We start from the raw sequence: 18,918 nt of genomic DNA, 5'->3' as shown, positions 1-18,918 counted from the left end.
CTAGAATGGAATATTTTCCTTATAGGTAAAAGAGGCCTCAGGAATAGGCATACGTGGGTAGGACTTCACCTGTGACATAAGGTTTCTAGGCTCAAAACCTTGGGTGTCTAGGTAGAAAATGTACAAAAATGTTGGTTTCTGTATACGTTTAATTAAAACTAAATTCTGAGATTTCAACTCTGCATAAGTAAGTGTTTTTATGCCAGCCCTCTGTGATTCTGTCCCTGCAAACAAAATAATATTGGTATTACACTGTCACACTGCTTGTGACTTAGGAATGCTCATCTTCTCAGGCACATTTGCCCTGAAAGCAGAACAGTTTTTAGAAATTGTAACATGTTTTTTCCTGGTATGAGCTACCATATTTACAAAAAGTTAATGGAGTTGTATGGGTTTACACTAAAGAGAATTTCCCCTGTGACTTTACATGGCTTGGCTAATGCTTTTCAAAAAAATGACATTACAATGCTAAGTTTCTCAATTATTTTCATATTGACAGAAGCAAACTTGTGCAGTCCCCAATGCTCCCTTTGTTATGTTTCCTCCATAAACTGTTCTGCTGCGTTTGACCATGTTTAGATAAGCCTGTACCAGCCAGACACTGCAAAATGACCGTTTAAAATAAGTTTTCAATATGTATTGAACTCCCCCACCTTGGAAACGCGAATACTGAAACATATTTGCTTCCACTTCTCTCCAGCCCTCAGTACAGAATCCTTGGTCAGCTTCCTGACACTGACATTTACTGTGATGTGGAAGAGTACGAAGAGGTAGGAGTGTGTTTCTCCTGCGTTGAACAGTTTTATGTATTGGACCAAAGTAAGATTACTGGGATAATTTGCTGCTTAACTCTGTCATACTGTGCTGTCTGCCTGGCATGCATCTTTGCTGAACTTACGCTTTGGGGAAAAAGATAAATTTAGCGTTTTGAGCACAATAATTTCTGCTACTAGTTTTTGTACTACACGTGCAGTCAGTCAGGCTCAACGAGTTCCATTGTACTAGCCAGTACAAAAGGATAAGGTTTGTAGGAAACTGAACTAGCTGAACTGCTAAAACTGCTGTCTATACCAACACATACAAGGCCAGCTTCATTAATTCCTGTGTAGCTGTATTGTGTAAAATCCGTGGAACCCAGGACCCAAACTGATGTATTCTTTAAAATTGCACAAGCTGGTCAAAACAGCATCTCCCTGCCTCCTCCCTTTCCCTGCTCATTGAACATGTGTGCTTAATAGTCCGACTGTTTATTGTGCACTTCAATTCTTGTAAATGCAATTTTGTTCAACCAAAAGTTGGTGAAGGCGGTTGATTTTGTCAGTATAGTGGACATAAACATGCTATATTTATTCAGAAGCAGCAACCAGGACTTTTCAGCGTTCTTTGACATGTTTTCTCAGAGAAGTCGCTGGGAAGGCTGCTCTCTCTGCTTAGGATCAAGTCCTAAATGTGTGTGAAAAGATGATGCTGGAATTCAAAAACATTCTCTTACCCACAGTTCTGTTTTGAATATGATAAAAATCAGAAGTATAGGTAAATATGTGTATAGCCACGTGCAAAGTAGAGGAGTCTTTGCTTTTGCTGTAGTGAATGTAGTTAGCATTTCTTCCTCCTGTGTAAGTGTGGTGTTAGCCACATAGAACAGGCTAGATCTCTGCGACAGGCCAGGTCATTTTCCTTTAAAATGCCAGAGTTCAAATGACTGTTTAAAGGTTACTTCATTTAAAGCAAAGGGAAGAAGTGATTTTAATATGACCTGTGTGAAGCCTTATTTTAAAAGATATTTCTTAAAGGCTGAAACTAAAGGTGCATTTTTGATAGCTGAAAACTCTAGGAAATATCTATTTATATACATACATAGAGAGGGAGAGAGAAAGATCATTAATCCTGTAGGAAGAAAGGAAGCTCAGAGGAGCATTTCTAGATCTGCTTGATTTATTTGCATTAGTATCAGCTATAGATAACAACATTAAAGAGCTGCAGATATTTAATTTTTTCATGATTGTACATTTCTTTGCAACAAAGAGAAGGAGAAACATTACATGACATTATGTGCAGTATTTTGATTACCTTTCTAGGAAGGTGGAGGCTCTAATATTTTAATTAGCTTTGCTCATGACAGTGCTGGCCCTCTTTGCATGCTCATAGCCATTCAGGCTAGGCTTTGTACTTATAGGTATCCTTGTCCTGTGATCAAGTGGGTGGCAGGGATATAAATATTTGCTTTTCTTCTAGAATGGGCAGTACTTAACTGTGCACACTGCAATGTTCTTTTCCTTAGATTAAAGAACATCCCGGAATAAAAATATTTCAAGCTAATACATCTCTTTATTTTGCCAATAGTGAGTCATATGCGAGTGCACTGAAGAAAAAAGTGAGTAAAGCAATTTTTTCTTATGTCTTGTGTCTGGAAAACTTGAACTGATTTCTGAAACACGCTCAAGGCTCAGCCTTCTGTGCATCGTCTTTCATCCCCATTAGCCTAGCCCCTGGTACAGTGTTTCTCAGCTTGTGGTAATCGGTGAGCTGCTGGAAGGTGACCCTCCTGCCAACTGAAAATCAGCTTAGCAAGCAATAGAATGGTGGGAGTGAATGTAGGCTAATAGTAACTTCTCGTAAGTGAAAGTTAAGTGTGGTGGGCACAGCACAAGCTAGTCCAACACATTTTTTTCAGAAAGTAAATAATTGTTGGACTGAAAACAAAAAGTCTAGGAGTAAAGGCTTCCTTTGGGGAATAAACATTGCTGGAGTATAAGACCATGGAATACTGTGAGCATTTTATGCCTCTCCTGAGCAACAAATAACCTGCATATAGAGGCTACTTTACCTCCTATGAAAACTCAGCCTACATTTGATGGGGAGGGAATGACGATAACGGAACTAGCTAGGACAGAACTGCCTCCTAGAACTGGGAGCTATTGACCCAGCAGCGATTGCACCCTTACTAACTCTGAAAAATTTTTCTGTAGCTCCCTTGATGAGTCTTATACGAAACAGGTGGGTGGTGTTTACCTTCACAAAGGAAGAGGTATTAGCAATTTGTGTCCCAAAGCACTTTTCTCTCCTTTGCTCTCTGCACTCGAATCAGCACTCTGTTGAAACGTGATACCCTCTGATTTCAAGAAAGGAATGTGATGCATCTCATCTTGTTAACACAATGCTTGTAAAGATAATTCCTTCTTACTTTACACTACCCTCACTCCTACCAAGGGAAGCTGAATAATGCAGGCTTGTGTCTTAAATTTATGACAGTGATCAATTTAGTGCTAATTGATACTGCAATGCCATCTAACGAGCTGAATCTCTTCTGATTATGCTTGTCTTTTCATGGCAGACTGGAGTGGACCCTTGCGTTATATTAGCAGCAAGGAAAAAAGCCCAGAAAAGGCATGCCAGGGCAATGAAGAAGGCAAACGAATCCAAGAAGAAAGCTGTCTTGAAGCTAGTGAGTTCTTCCGTAAATATTTACCTCTGTTTTATCACCTAATACACTTTCTTGTGTTAGCATTCTTGTTTGTACAAGGTAAAAAGTGCTACTTAGATAGAAAGGCTTAGAAAGCATACATTGTACAGTGTGAACAGGCTGCTGAGATTAATGTTAAAATTAGAGGCTTACCCACAAGGGCTGGACTGGATAAGTGTGTTAAACCTTGATTATATTCAGGCACCACACTGGGGAGCAGAGCCTCCCAGACTCCATGCTGTCTCCAACAATGGTGTCACTAGAAGGTGGAGGGCCCCTATTATGCCAAATGTACAAGCACATTCGGCATAATCATACAGCAATAAGATAAATAAAATTAACTCAGATTAGCAGCTCCTGTAATAAAAAGGTACCATCCACACTGCTGATTCTGGCATGGATAAGTGAGATAGGTGCATTGAGAAGAGCCTGAAACGCACTGTGCTTTTGTGCATATTTAAAATTCATCCCAAATACAGGAGCTGCTGGTGTGTGCTCATTACCCTGGGAGACCAACCGAATGTCCGAGTTAGGAGACTGATTGCTAGCTCTTTTAAATAGATAGACCTCAACAGGATGAGCAGGGGTGAGGCAAGGAAATGGAGCAGAGGTATATAAACAGGTATCAATGTCTCTGTCTGTCTGTCTGTGTGTGTGTGTGTGTGTGTAAAGTCAGTTTCTGTAATAAAGTTTTTCATCTTTTAGAGGCTGAAGGAACAGATGTGTATGGGGAGGAAGAGGCTCAACAATGAAGAAGTATTGGCTGTCATTAAGCTGTGTTTGTCTTCTTTCCCAGACTAATGATATGGAAGCGGGTGTAAAACATGAGATAGCAAATGATGATGAGTTACCTGTAAATGGAAAATTCACATCTGTAGATGATAGTGTAGAAGACAGGTCTCCTGATGAACTGGAATACTTCGTGGAGCCAAAAACAAATGTCCACTCTTTAATTCTGGATTTTACTCCAGTGAACTTCCTGGATTCAGTTGGAGCAAAAACATTAAAATCAGTAAGTAGGCTTTTTTCCTTCCATCTCCAAACAATAGAAAATCTGTAAGTGAGGTACATGGGATATAGATGACAAATGAAGTGTAACCCAGCGAGACCCTGGGTCTCACATAATTAGCTTTAATTCTGTAGCTTTGTGAGTTTCAGCTAAATATTGGGGAATGCGGCAATTGCAGCTCTCACAAGTAACTAGCTTGTGCTTTTCAGAAATATAATGTGTACAGTGATATACCTGTATTTAACCTCAGTTTAACTCCATTGCAGATTATAAAAGAATACAAAGAAGTTGGTGTATGTGTCTACATTGCTGGCTGTAATGGTGAGTGCAGATTTTTTATGAGCTTTGTGGGAGAAACTGGTGTTTTTATCTCTTCCCCTCTGGCCCTGGATGTTCTGCTGCCAGGTACTTCAGTAGTATCAGTGCTCATTTCACATAAAATAGACTCAGGAAAAGCAAAGCCATGTTTATTAGAGCCTTCACTTTAGTGAGAATAAATAACGAGTCCTGTGAGACCTAGATTCTGTTCCCATTTATTTCAGCTGACCAATTGTAAATGTCCCACCTAGCTTAATCTTTTGAAATTGTTGTAATAATGTCATGAGGAGAGAAGCCTGCAGTGTTTCTAGTTTTTGACATTCAGAATTGTACCAACTTGGATAAGATAGGCTTCTGTATTATGGTTGGATAAAGAACAACCTTTCCTGAATGCAAGTATCATATGATTCCCTTCATACTTTAAATGTTTTGAGTAATGACAACTTAATTTGGATCTTTTGTCTCAACTTGTTCCTTGTGAATTGAAAAACCTGAAGCTAGGAAAATAAGTCTTCCTCCTCAGATACCTTGATCTTCCGTCTTTGTACTTCAGGTTATGCACTGATGCCATGTTTTGGTTTTTATTTTGCAGGCCCTGTTATGAATGAGCTGACAAGACTGAATTTTTTTGAGAACAGTGCAACAAGAGATTTATTTTTCCACAGCATTCATGATGCTGTCCTTGCTTGTCATGTGAAAGACACATCTGCTTCACAGACTGCCGGAGACCTCTGAAGAGTGGCATCTGGCAGAATGGAAGTCATAATTTATGCTGATAGAGACTCTTTCAATATTTAATTTTGCACAGTTTAAGGAGAGCCTAAGGCTATTTGCATCTGTGGGTTAAGGCTGGGGGCTTATTTACAGTAGGAATAGTGGACAAGGAGTTGGAAGCCTTTATGCTCTTCAGTTTTTTTCCTTGCTGAATCAGGGTATAGCCTTGCAACATAACAAGCATAAAATTATGTGAGACTGAAGATGATGTGGTATGTTCTGCTACAGTCCAAATCAGTCTGTGGCAGAGGGAATAACTGCATTGAGCTGATTGCACTTAACTAGCTGCAGGTAAAATAGTGAAACACAAAGTAGAGAATAGACAAGGTGACATTCCTATTCCTGTTGAGAAAATGGGCACTTTAACTCACTACAAAGTGGGATCTTGCAGGAAATAACTGTTCTGCAATTGCAATGCACTGTACCAGTGTCTTGAAAGAATTTTCTTAAATCATATTGAAAGCCTGATGTCAACATTTGCATACAACAGATTTATATAAAGGTTAGAATAATATATCAGCTGAATTAATGAATTCAAACTGGTGGCATTAGCTGCTATTGTTTTTAATCCTGAATGGTACACTTTTTTTTTTTTTTTTTGAAGTTTCTAACGTTTTTCAAAATACTAATCTACTCGTTACCTGAAAATTTGCATTCCAAGTGAATTTCAAATTAGGATCCAGTAGTTTGTTATAGTTATTACATTATCAACATTGTACTTTCACTGCCAAAATCTACTTATACTTTCTAGAAAATAATATAATTGATTTGAAGCTAGAATTAATTTGACTTCAAGGTTTAAACTGGTTTAAGGCAGGAATCGGGTCTAATAAATTAAGAAATGATGCCCTATATGCAGTTTTTTAAGTTGGAATAAGCAGGTAGGCAAAGTCTGAAGTCTCAATAGGCCAAAAATATTTTTAAATAGTATTTTTCCATTGCCTGAGCTGTCTTCCTACCACTACTGTTCCGGCCTCAGCTTTCAAGTGCTTTGTGAAATAGATTTCAGTAGAACTCAAAAATGTAAAGTGCCTTTTTTTTTTTTTTTTTAATGAAACCTTAGTTTGTTTTTGTCTTTACAAGCAGCTGCTATGGTACTGCTTGACTTCCAGTGTGAGAACCGAAACAGAAGAGTAATTCAAACAGGAAATAAATCTGCAACTGCTGTCTTTGCCTAGCAAGTCATTAGGAAACTGAGCAGGTAGGAACATGAAAGTGTTTCTGTGTGGTTATTTCAACAGCACAGGGGAAGTGGTGTGTCAGTGACATGTCACTCTGTGCTCTCAAATCAAAGGGCCTGTGCACAAGGGAATTCAAACGACTTCCTCTTCTCTGAATGCAAACTTAATACTTGGGTTTTGCTTCCGATTCTGTTGCAGTCAGGGCTTGCTTCAGGCACACAATGTTTCCCAAAACCTGGGGGCAGTAGGAGAAGAAGTTTTCTTTCCTCAGTCTCCCCTGCCAGTAGGGATAGGAAGCATTCTGCATCAGAAGTTACCACTTAGCTGGAGTTCAAAGGATGGATTGAATGCAGTTACATTATATGAATACATTGTCTGTGTTTATTTAAGCAACTTTTGGTACATTTTATAATGTTAACTAGTTTAACAAGCCTTTGTATCTACATACAGTATATTTTTCTACTTTCAGCTTGTTGCAGCTTGTTTTTAACTATATAGTCTCTTCAGTTCACATCAAAACTGTGTCAACTTCTAAAATAAAGTGTTTATCAGGACTTGTCCATATTCTGCGCTTTGTCTTGGCAAGACCTTGTACGTGGGACCAGCTGAAGTCCCGAGATGCAAGTGTCTGCTCTTAAGGGGCTACCTCTGTGCAACCTTCCAGACATCAAATCAGGCATGCAAATAAATAAATAAATAAATATGTGCTCCTGAGAAGGCAACCTAAAACAGCCTCACTTAAAACACAAAACCTTCTCTAAGACATAGGTGACAAAACACCTCGTAGGTAGTCTCATATACCCCCTCATTGTAACAGTGTCTTCAGCTGCCTGCACTGCCCTAAGACTGATCTTCATTAGGTAACTAGCGGGGGGGGGGGGGGGGGGAGAGGGGGGGTGTGCATTTTCCTTCCTCTCCTCCTGCTAATTGTGCACCTTTGGCTCTGTAACTGTGACTTCTGGGTAAGCTGTAGACGTAGTATGGCCTTAGCATTGTGCTTAAGCAAGCTGGAGCCCTTGAGGTAACTAACGCTTTTCCTTAGAACTAGTCTGCTGTAATTTCTGGCTCTTTGTGTATGTAACGCCAACTGAACAAGCGTGTGCCTGTGTGCACCTGGGCTAAAACAACACTACAGCTGGGTCTCTGGATGAGATCTGGCATGGCTAACGGCTGAACCAAAGCTCAGTCCCCTACTGGAGAAGATTTCCTGTATGCTTCTGGAATCACAGAAAAAGATTTGGGGAGGGAACAAACATGATAAAGATGCAATAGGAGAGTGTTTTCTTCTTTACAAGTTTAGGCCTACACGGCCCATAGTTTAGAACTGAGGAACTGGGCCGTGTGTTGGTGTTAGCATCCTTCTCCTTGTGTTCTTCGTAACAGCAGCTCTAGTTAAACACTGCTATGGACTATGCTGATGGGTAACTGCGCTTCAGTTTGCTCTCCTGTGGCTCAGGTTCCTGTTGCTCCTGGTTCCCCTACCTTTGTGAATCCCTCTCCTCTGCCAGCCACCACAAGGATGCAATTAATGCTCCTTTTTGCATTTCAGTAGCAACATCTGCACTTCCTGGGGAGCTGCTGAAATGGGGGGCGGGAAGAGGGGGTGCTGAAAGCCCTTGCCTGGGGCAGTCATAGATACTTACCCTGTGCCTCTGCACGCTCGCTGCTGAAGCCCTGTCTCCAGCAGATGGCCCTGACTGACCTTGCTTTTGTTCGATATAGAGACCACTTAATACGCAGGATAGCAGTCCTTCCCGCCTTTCCCTTTTTATGTGATACGTCAGGATCCACTGGAAGTTCCCATCTCTTTTTTCATACATCATTTCCCCTTCTTAAGTAAAAAGTACACCGTATTTACCAAGTGCAGCTCTTGAAATGGACAGAGATATTCAATCAAGTGTTTCTTTCTGACTCTCTTCCCTCTCAGACTCAAAATGAAAACATTCCATCCTGCTCCCGAACTTGCACCCCTCTCCAAAACGCTCTTTCCAAAATAACATGTAACTGTTGAGATGAGTTTTTTCAAGCAGGTATAGACAAAACCACCAGACTACCCAAGTTTGCTTATCAAGATACTGTCACCTTAGAGCCAAAAACCTTAGAGTCGAGTATAGCACAAACTCTTTCCCTATAATACACACTTCCCCATTAAAAAAAAAAAAAAAAAAAAAGTTATATCTGACAATCTGAGCCTGATAAACTGTTATCAGTTGTGTTGTAACCTGCTAAAAGATCCATTTTTTTCCACAGTGCTAGATGCAACGCTTGAAGACAAAATGAAAGGCTGTTGAAACACGCCTAGATGACCATAGATGTCATTTTTATTTATCAGCCTTTTAATGTTGTCAGCTATTTGCCCAGCCATGATCAGGGTACTATCAGGATCATACTCTGTGCATAGCAGCACCTTAGACAAGCCATGTGATACAGTAAAGTGCTTACTACTGGATTTAAGACTGATGTCAAACTTCAAATTTTTTTACAGCAGGAATGGGAGGAAGGAATCCTTCATTCCTCAGAGCTATGAAATCACATGCACTTTTTGCTCCCTCTTGACCAACTTCATAAAAAACAGAAGAACCCCAACAAAAGCTGGGCTGACCACTAAGCACCTGCGCTGAGGTATCAGTGTCTCCTCCTCAGTTCTTCTGTGCAGTTTCTAACAATTCTTTCAGGCTACACCTGTACCTCACTGCTCAGTATCTAGCAAGCATTTCTGAGCACACCAGAATCACTGTCCTCACAGGGATTTTTCAGTGCTTCCCCTGCATACATGGTAATTTTGGGGATGTATATGGGAATCTAAACTTCACAGTTAACAATGGTGCTCAGATATCTGGTTTAAAAATATCTCACTGGTTGTGGCATTGGCCTTTCACTGAGATTTTTTTTTTTTTTTTGAGTAGCAACACTCCACTAGTGTAGAACACATTCATAATGAACTCCCACCTGTTGTTTGGAATATTCCATTTATTTCTAGTTTCCACAAACCAGGTATGAATTACTACACGTGGACTTTTTGTTTCACAGAAAGTGTAACAACAGAAATAGGAAAAACCTTCCAAGGTTTTAGTTGTAGGTCATGTAGCGGGGGGTAGCACTGAATTTCGCATACGATTTAATGACTTTGTTGACAGCTTCTAAGAAGTCTTTCTCCGTTGCGATTTTTCGACGTGCTCGGATGGCAAACATGCCTGCCTCTGTGCAGACGCTGCGAATCTCAGCTCCTTTCAAAGAAAGAGATGAATGAATTCAACGCTGACCAAACGTGGAAATGAAACACAAAAATTGTTTTAAAAGATCAGCTTACCTGTACTATTAGGACACAGTCGAGCTAACAGCTCAAATCTGATGTCTCTTTCAACACTCATGGAACGAGCATGTATCTTGAATATATGAGTTCTTCCCTGGAAAAGATTGGAAGATAGAAATGTTCACGCTGTGGATGAGGAAATAATTTGACCTGCTCACAGTGTACAGTTCTCCACATCCAGAGCAAAAGCAGATGGAAAGTAAAACTCTATCTGTTGCCTAACTACCATTTCCTGTGTTTGGACTAGAATCTTTGAGCAATGGAAAACTTAGTGTCACTGAAGCAAAATTAAGAAAAAACCTGAGAGCTCAAATGGTAGAAGTACCACAAGAAATCTCTCTCAAAGAAACTAAACAAACCACATTCCAGCTTCAGAACTAAACCATGGAGCTGGTTAAAGGATTCTTGATCTGTTGAGTCAGAAATATACAGTGAATATACTATTTTCCATGGCTTCCCCAACAGGGATGGAATCTATGCAGTGTGGGAAAACCTGTTCAAAATATCCTTAGCCCCCTAAATTTCCATGTATGTTAACACAATGGTGCCACATTTGTTAATTATTCTAAACTGGTTCCAGACAGTAATGTCTGGAGTGAATTAAAACTCCGATATCAGAATATACTTAACAACGAGAAGAAAGCATTCCAACCTCAAGGTCAGGCAGGCTGAACTCTATCTTCCTGTCCAGCCTCCCGGGCCTCATCAGTGCTGGATCCAGAGTGTCAGGTCTGTTTGTTGCCATCAGCACTTTAATGTTGCCTCGTGGATCAAACCCATCCAACTGGTTGATCAGCTCCAGCATGGTACGTTGCACTTCATTGTCACCCCCAGCCCCATCATCAAAACGAGCACCTGCAAAGAGAAGACATGTGTGTTTTACAAAATAAGAGGGAGACCTTCAGAGCGTGGCAGAGATGTCACCACAGGTGCTGTATAGAAGATAACACGGAAGATACCTTAAGTTACAAACAAATATTTGTGACAAGTTTAAAAAAGGTGTTAGAGGATTATCAGAAAATGACACATTTCAACCAAAAAGTGATTTGTATTTTCTCTGGTTGTAAGCACTGTATCCTCACCCTTAATACTGAAGGGCCTATCTCCCTTTCTATCAACTGACCAAGCTGCTGAAATTTATTTTGGTATTTTGTTTTTTTCCTCCTCTCAACCAAAATTGTTCCCCATTTGTTTGTGTGAAAACAGTTCTGCTCCCAAAGAGCTAAAGTACTTCCTTTGGAGAAATAAATTCATTTTATTTTCAGGTAATATGAAAGAATAAGTATGCAGTCCATAAATTGAAGCAAGTTTAAGATAACAGTACTTTTTTTTGGAACGCTTTACAGAGATTTTTCAGCTAAAATTTAAATCAACTGAGTGTTCCAAATATGCAGAAGTGACTTCTCAGCTGGGCTAAATATTTTCAAGCTATATAAACCACTTCAATAGTTTCTCAAACAGTAGATGCGTCCATGCTGTTAGTAGTTTTACTAAGTATTTAGGTAATTACATGCACATTCTTGAAATGCAGCAATCCAGATACAGAATTACAATGTGAAAAGACAATTTGGCTGATTTTCGTACAAGATTAGAGCTATGCATGCTATAAACATACCTCCAATGGCATCAATTTCATCAAAGAATATAAGACAAGCTTTTTTAGTTCTAGCCATTTCAAAGAGTTCACGAACCATTCGCGCTCCCTGAAAGCAACATCAAGATTTTGTTAAGGTCCATTCAAGGAAAGATACCAAAACCAAACTTTTCGTGCTTCCAAACAATTCTAATTTCCAATGACAAAACTCTTATTTGTACAAGTATGTATTACCAAACATTCATAAATCCTAAAGCAATTTCCAAAGGAGAGACAGACTACTACATTTAAATTCAGGAGAGGTATAGGATGAAATGATTTACTCAGGGCCAACTGAAAAATAAGTGACATAGTTGACAACAGAATCCTAATCCTAGTGTCCTCCTACATCACAGATTAAATTCTGTACTGCAAGGTCCATTTCACTGTTGACAGCGTAGTTTAGGTTTTATAACTCATTGTCTGATTCATATTCTGCAATGATTTGTTTGACAGTTCCTCCACCCGCCTTGCATCTCCAGCATGCAAGTACGTTCATCCATCACATCCATTATGGTGTCTGATCACCACCACTGGGAAATCTGCAATTCAACCCACCTTCCATGGAGTATCAGCTCTTACCTCTCCCACATACTTCTGCACCAATTCAGATCCAATTACTCTGATGAAGCAAGCATCAGTCCTGTTAGCAACAGCACGAGCACAAAGTGTTTTGCCTGTTCCAGGTGGCCCAAACAAAAGTACTCCTTTGGGAGGCTCAATTCCAAGGTTAACAAATCTTTCAGGCTGTAATGGTGGTAAACAGAAAGCAATGAAAAGAAATTTATACCAGGCAAGGCTGGTATTCATTTTTTAAAACTAAGCCCATTTTCACTTAGTTGTTTGCATTCAGCTATACTAGCACTTGAAAAAACAAGGGACAATAACAAGATGATCAAAATACTTATAATAAGAACAGTTTCAATCTGGAGGTTGCTTACGTGAAGCAGAGGAGTTTCAACCACTTCTCTCAGCTTTTCAATCTGCTCTTTACAACCACCAACATCGCTGTAAGTGACATCAGGTTTCTCTTCTACCTGTGTAACAAAAAGATAAGAGATCAGTTCAACAACCTGATGCTGCCTCTCTCTCCAGGCTTTCAATACACCAAAACAAAATCCAGCCAAAGTAATCAAAATTACAAGGTAGAAAAACGTAATAAGTAAAGGCAGTTCTCACTTGCATCATGGTGACTGTGGGATCAATCTTTGGAGGCAGGGGGATATGGATCTGATACTTGTTTCTATCCACCCTGGTTAGAAGACATAAACAGCATTATATTAATACATGTTAATTAACTGTCATGAAGAAACAACTTCACATTTGAAGAAGCTGAATTCTTAAACTGTTATTTTCTCTGGCATCAAGGGTGCCCAACCCTAAAAGCCAACAGTCAGAATGGGCTAGAAACTGGAATTCCTGTTTTGCAGGAAAGTAAAAGGTTTCCAAAAATATTAATTCCAAAATGTTTTGAAAATTAAACTTCAAATATCAAACAGAGCAAACGGGAAAAAATATTGACTCTAGAAAGTCAAAAGGACTGGCTTCACCTCTTAAGCAAACTTTTTCGTAGACACCCTGTGTCCAGACAGACTGCCAAAGAGAAACCAGGCCATTCAGGTTCCCTGAAGCTCTTGTGGGCCCGAACTGCAAGCTTTAGGTCCACGATGCATTGTTTTCATCAGAATGACATCAAAATCAAACCATTCTAGCAGAGCTTTCAGATTTCTGAGAGTTGTTTTCTAACAGCAAGATATTATTGTTGGAATTTCAACTACTACAGAAATATCAGATAACAGTTGTTGACGTGTCAAACTGATCAATCAAATAAGAGAGAAATTGTACTGGAGACTGAAGCTAATACAAAGACTTTACTTACCCAACTCTCATGCCTTCTTCTATGTCAGTAGGTGCCACCTGGTCACTGAGATCCACCACAAATTTAGCAAACTGCTTGACATTGATAATGTATTTGGGATCCTCGGAGTCTGCATTGATTATCTTTGTACACCTAACCCAGAACATACAAGTAGCATCACATAGTAAACAAGGTAACTGCCTTGTTATTTGCATAAGCCTCCAGAAAAAGATGTTAGAAACACTCTATATATTGTCCAAATGTACTTAAATAGTTATTGTACTTGTGATTCTATTATTATTATTATAGTATCGTGAAACTGTTGCAGGAATAAGTACAAGTATAAAATATGTAATGCATGATCAAGCACAACACACAACAGTAAACAGCACTTTAAATATGGGTAGGACTTGAACCTTCTTAAAAAAAAAAAAAGAAAAAGGCTAGAAATAAGTCACATATTCATATTGCTGAGCAGCTCCATTGAAAAAAGGAAATAGTGCACCTACCTCGCAACTTGTAATGGCTGCTCACTTTGGAGAGTCTGCTTATCTGCAGCAAGATCCCAAAGGGCCGGGGGAGCCAGGCCAGTGTCTGACTCCTTGATTCCTATACAAAACACAGACAAGCTAAGGGAGAAGCAGCTAACTTCAGCAGTCCTTCACATACCAAAGACCTTACACATAAGCCTGCAGAAAGCTTTTTAAGATCTTACACACTCACACATATGAACACCTCTGACGGATTTTCTAAAGCAAAAAGGTCTAAGTGACTGTCCACCTGAACACGCAGACACTAGTCTATCCATCCCCTGATAAAAATTTGCGGTGTGGACTATCCCAACCAAATCTTACAAATACCTCAAGGATAAACGTGTTTCTAAAAGTTTTAGAAAAGGAGTAAAACTCTGCAAGTGCTTTCACTGAGGGAAAGGCATTAGTGCAAGGTACCTAAGGAATTCACACAGTTGGAAACATCATAAATCTTCCAAGACACAGGTATGAGAGGTACCATCTCCATGATACATGAAAAAGAATAAAGGAGGTTCACTTCAAAAAGAAGTTCTGGTCTTATAGGCAAGTCTTCCATACCGATTTTAAATGCTAAGTGTTCTGATACACTCTTCTTCCTTATATAAGGACCAGCACCACTAGTTAGATGATGGTTTTCTGGAGTCTACTGAAGTTCAATTACCGTTCAAATGGAGCTGGAGGCAAATCACAAGTTACACAGTGACAGGAAGAGCCATTCGTTACATGCTACCATAATACATAAACATTTTGAATAAAAATATGTTAAAGCACAAAACTTCTTAATCACATGTACAGATCAGTTAGCTCTGTTATTTAAAAAGAAGGTCATGACCTACAAAACAAAAGTTTCATGATTACCAAATAAAGAAACGTATCCTTTTTTGGAAAAATAACAATAATAAACTCAGGTAATTGTTGCCTAAAGTCAGCTTCTTAAAACACTCGTTTTGACGTACATTTTACTGAAAATTATCTTAAGAAAGAAGAGTACCTGTAAGCTCATTGATTTTTTTAAGCAGCTGTTGAATATCATCTTCTACTTGCTTGATTTGCCTTGAATATGTGCTCTGGCCCTGAAAAAGAAGAGCAACTGTGTACTTTCATAACTCAAATTATTTTATGTTCAGAAAAAAATGCCAATAGCCACTTAGTGTCAAAAGGTTCCATAGATTGTTAACAGCTATTGATCACAGCCAAAAGTGACAGCATGAGCTCCAGCAACAACATATCCGTTCATGAAAAATACGGAGTTACAAAGTACTGTTACACAATTCTGACCACCATCTGAGGGGAAATTTTCCTGTATGTAAGCTTCAAGGGTTTGTTTTTCCTTTTAAAAGAACTGTTCAACTTCATTTTTAAAAATTTTCTAAAGTTAAAAAAGATAGATTAAAAATTATACATAAAAGAAGTTCTGTATGCATTATCTAAATAGCACAAAAATGAAAAATTATTTCTTTGACAGTTTTAACTATCTTGCCCAACCTCCCCACCATCCACAGAAGATAGCAGGAAGATCACTGGGCAAACTGCTAAATCAGAAGCCTGACAAAATCAGGCTCACATCTGATAAAATGCTTTACTATCTTGTCTTGCAGAGAAGATCTGTATTCCACTTTTAAGAACTCCTTCACATCAATTTGGCAACAAAGAAAGCCACAGTAGGCACAAAATGTATTTCAGTCCTTCCACAGTTTTGAGAGTTTTGTAAAGGAGTCTTAGTGTCATTAAAATTCAGACTTCTGGCAAACATATTCAAATCAGGAACAGACTAAACTGTAAGGTTTATTTTTATGAACAGGTCTTTCACAGACCCACAGTACCTCTTCCATGGACAGAGGACACTTGCATTTTAAGCCTTACTGAACATGCAACAGGCCTTCCAAGACCACACTATCTGGGATAGTATGTGCGTACCCTCACTACCAGCTTTTAGCCTGATGACTGATAACAAGCAAATTTGACAGGGCGGACAGGTCTTAAACATACTGTTTCTGGTAAAATAAGGAAAATAGTTGGTCAGTGAAAGAACATTACAAGATCAGCAGACACCTATGGCAATCAGCTACAAGATACAACACAAACATAAGAAAATACTTCACTGGTTCTAGGCTATCAATACTACTGGATTATCTTTAGGTTTGGGGAATAAGTTTGGGGGTTGGATTTACTTATTTTTGGCAGGAAGGAAAAGAGAGAAAAGGTTTTGGCAGGACAGAAAGGCAAATAAATATCCCTCCACATTTGCATTGAATTCGTAACGGGAGTCTCATGTTTTTTCTTTAACACCCTCACATGTGTCTGTGTACTCACATAGGTTTTCAGCAAGGCAATATCCCCTTCATCCAATGCTGAAACAAGACAGAAAAGACTTAGTGTCCAATTTCAAAAATAGAAACAGCAGTACCAAATTTGCCTCTAAAGAGGAAAATAAACATTTTAAAGAGATTATTTTATGTCTTTTCACTAAATCAAAGTAAACCCCCAAAGTATCAGATAGACATTAAAGAAAAACAAAACAGGGTCTCCAACTACTCCTTTCGGATCAAAGGTATGTACTGCCCAGAGCTCAGAGCAAGCAAGCCACTTAAATTTTACTTTGCTCAAAACAGCTTATCAATCTGTGACTACAGAAAAGGAATTGAAGAGGAAGTCAAAACTTTACTTTTTTAACTTTCTGTTTCTTGATGCTTAAAAAATATGAATTACAAGCAAAATAATTTCCAACACTTTCTTCTCTTTCAAAAATGCCCAGCGTGAATGGAGCGTGGCAATCAAATCAAGCTGGTTTCAGCAGCCGTCCCATAAATCATACACCTCCCTCTTCTGTATATTGAAAAGCTACTGGAACTACTAAAGGAGGTGTACAAAACCTGGAACCAGTAATTTACGTAACACTAAGTTTTAATATTGTAAAATGCAAAACATAATAATTGTCATTAAAGAGGAGAGAAACAGTTTTTTGATCCAATATCCTTTCTCCAACAAGAAATGGCTACAAATGTGACAAATACACAGTGACCTCCATTCACACACCCTCACTGCAGGGCTGATATTTGCTATTATCAGCTCTTAAAAGATTTTGTTAACATGCATATTTCTGATAACTTTTTGAATCCATGTAAACATTTGGCAACCTTTGGCACAACATGCAGGAACTAATCCCCCAGTTTAACTAATTGTGCTTCGATTCACGTGTCTTAAATCTGGAATTTGAAAACATTATTCAGGCCTTGGAATTCTTGTGTTACAACAAGCAGCATCAGCTATTAAACGCATAAGCTTTACCATAAAAGTTCCACAGGACTGCTCCAGTGAACTCTTTTGATTAACAAAAATACAACTTTGTTTAACTTTGTTCCAGATTTACTTCCATACAACCTGTAATTTAACAGATCCTCTCCCATCTGCTAAAGTCACCCCTTTCCAGGGTCCTGGTTTTCATTTTAATCATCCATGGCACTCCCACTTTGTATCTTTTCTAATTCTACTGTGTCTTTTTAGGACAAAGGGAGCAAAAAAAAAATGCAGTGTTGAAGATGTGAGTATGATATTGTATTATACACTATTTCGAAAAGATTTTTTTATGTTGTTCCCTCTTTTTTTTCCTAATTGTATCACTCCATTGACACATCTACTAAGCACTGAGTTGTTGTATTTTAAAGATCTCTTTCCTGAGTGGGAACAGTTCAAAGTCCATCACTGATTACACACAGTATTGTTTTCCCCTTTAGATGTATTAGTTAACATTTACTGATATAAAATAAAACAGCAAATGAAATTCAAACAATACAAGGTACCAGAGGGAATTTTCACAGTTAGCTTTCAGTATGCTGGTATCACTGCAACAGTCGCCACCAAACTATCCCACTTCCACTGAGTTACTTAGGAATGTGCTAGCACTGCACAGTATTTGGCACTGAGCTCTGCAGGATTCCTCCAAAGATGTAACAAAAAAAAATTTTTTTCCTTAGTGTGCTCCCAACTTTTTAACTAATCCCTAAACAACAAAGGACATTCACCCATGGCAACTTAGGCTTTTCAGAAAATTTTATAAGAGCTTTGAAAAGCCCTGAAAACAGCCAAACCAGACTGTACTGTGTGGCTCTCCAGCCCACATCTTCAGAGGCTCTTTCAAAAAAACTTGAGGAGCACTGACAAATTTCCCCTCGATGCAATATTTATTAGTTAGCTCCCCAGTTCAATTCTTTATTGTGCTATCTACTAGTTTATCCCAAAGCCCCAGAATCAGCCTTTAGGGTCCGGCATTTCCTCAGTTTTCCTTAGAATCTTTAATAAATAAATGAACGCATAAATAAAGGTAACGCTGCGCCACATGTCACAGCTCTGCCTCCCCCCGTGCAAGCGCTCGCGGGCGGGACGCCGCTCCGAGAGCGCCAGAACCACCGTTTGGGGGGGTTAAAAACGGATTTTCTCCGTTCCCCCCTCCCCCCCGGTTCTTCCTCCGTTTCTCTCCTCCGCCGCCCCTGGCCTGCGAGCGGCCTCTTGCGCCCAAATGGCCGCCGGGCCGCGCCGGGGGCTCCCCGGGGCACCGACCCCCCGCCCGGATCGCGATGGCGCCGGGGGGGGAGGGGGGTGTGAACTGCCGCCCCGTTGCCGTGGTAACGGCGGACACCCCCCTCCCCGAGGGGGCAGGAGGAGGGCGGAGGGCCCGGAGCTGGCCCCCAGCCGCGCCTCTCACCGCGGATGGGTTTATCCTCCTTCTCCTCCTCCTTGGTCTTCCTCTGGTCGGCGCCCAGGTAGTCCGGCATCTCGGCGGCCCTCCTGCGCCGCGCCGCGCCGCCCCGCCCTACCCCGGAAGCATTACGCAGCAGC

General features: G+C 39.8%; 2 protein-coding genes across 4 annotated transcripts in view; one reads left to right on the top strand and one right to left on the bottom strand.

Annotated features, from left to right (window-relative positions):
* SLC26A5 (solute carrier family 26 member 5) overlaps positions 1-7,299 on the top strand; it is a 38,123-nt gene extending 30,824 nt beyond the window's left edge. For 2 of the 3 annotated variants that reach the window (XM_062581804.1, XM_062581814.1), the window contains 6 exons: positions 701-770; positions 2,282-2,374; positions 3,335-3,445; positions 4,260-4,475; positions 4,739-4,793; positions 5,383-7,299. In XM_062581804.1, coding sequence (XP_062437788.1) covers positions 701-770; positions 2,282-2,374; positions 3,335-3,445; positions 4,260-4,475; positions 4,739-4,793; positions 5,383-5,525 — 688 coding nt within the window. In that variant the 3' untranslated portion in view covers positions 5,526-7,299. Of the gene's footprint in view, positions 1-700; positions 771-2,281; positions 2,375-2,969; positions 2,998-3,334; positions 3,446-4,259; positions 4,476-4,738; positions 4,794-5,382 lie in introns of those variants that run through there. The other variant, XM_062581821.1, reaches the window with a different exon arrangement.
* A 2,398-nt stretch (positions 7,300-9,697) lies between these two features.
* On the bottom strand, positions 9,698-18,910 carry PSMC2 (proteasome 26S subunit, ATPase 2). Its single transcript, XM_062581876.1, has 12 exons — positions 18,785-18,910; positions 16,396-16,433; positions 15,074-15,155; positions 14,059-14,158; positions 13,571-13,702; positions 12,871-12,943; positions 12,633-12,728; positions 12,274-12,438; positions 11,674-11,761; positions 10,711-10,913; positions 10,056-10,152; positions 9,698-9,972 (listed from the first exon to the last, which is right to left on the bottom strand). The coding sequence occupies exons 1-12, from the start codon at positions 18,852-18,854 to the stop codon at positions 9,815-9,817; spliced, it is 1,302 nt and encodes a 433-aa protein (XP_062437860.1). The 5' UTR covers positions 18,855-18,910; the 3' UTR covers positions 9,698-9,814.
* Positions 18,911-18,918: the final 8 nt, after the last annotated feature.

Source organism: Rhea pennata, chromosome 1 (genome assembly GCF_028389875.1).
Source record: "Rhea pennata isolate bPtePen1 chromosome 1, bPtePen1.pri, whole genome shotgun sequence".
NCBI lineage: Eukaryota > Metazoa > Chordata > Aves > Rheiformes > Rheidae > Rhea > Rhea pennata.
The sequence above is the reverse complement of the archived record's forward strand: the minus strand, read 5'-3'. Positions and strand labels throughout refer to the sequence as shown.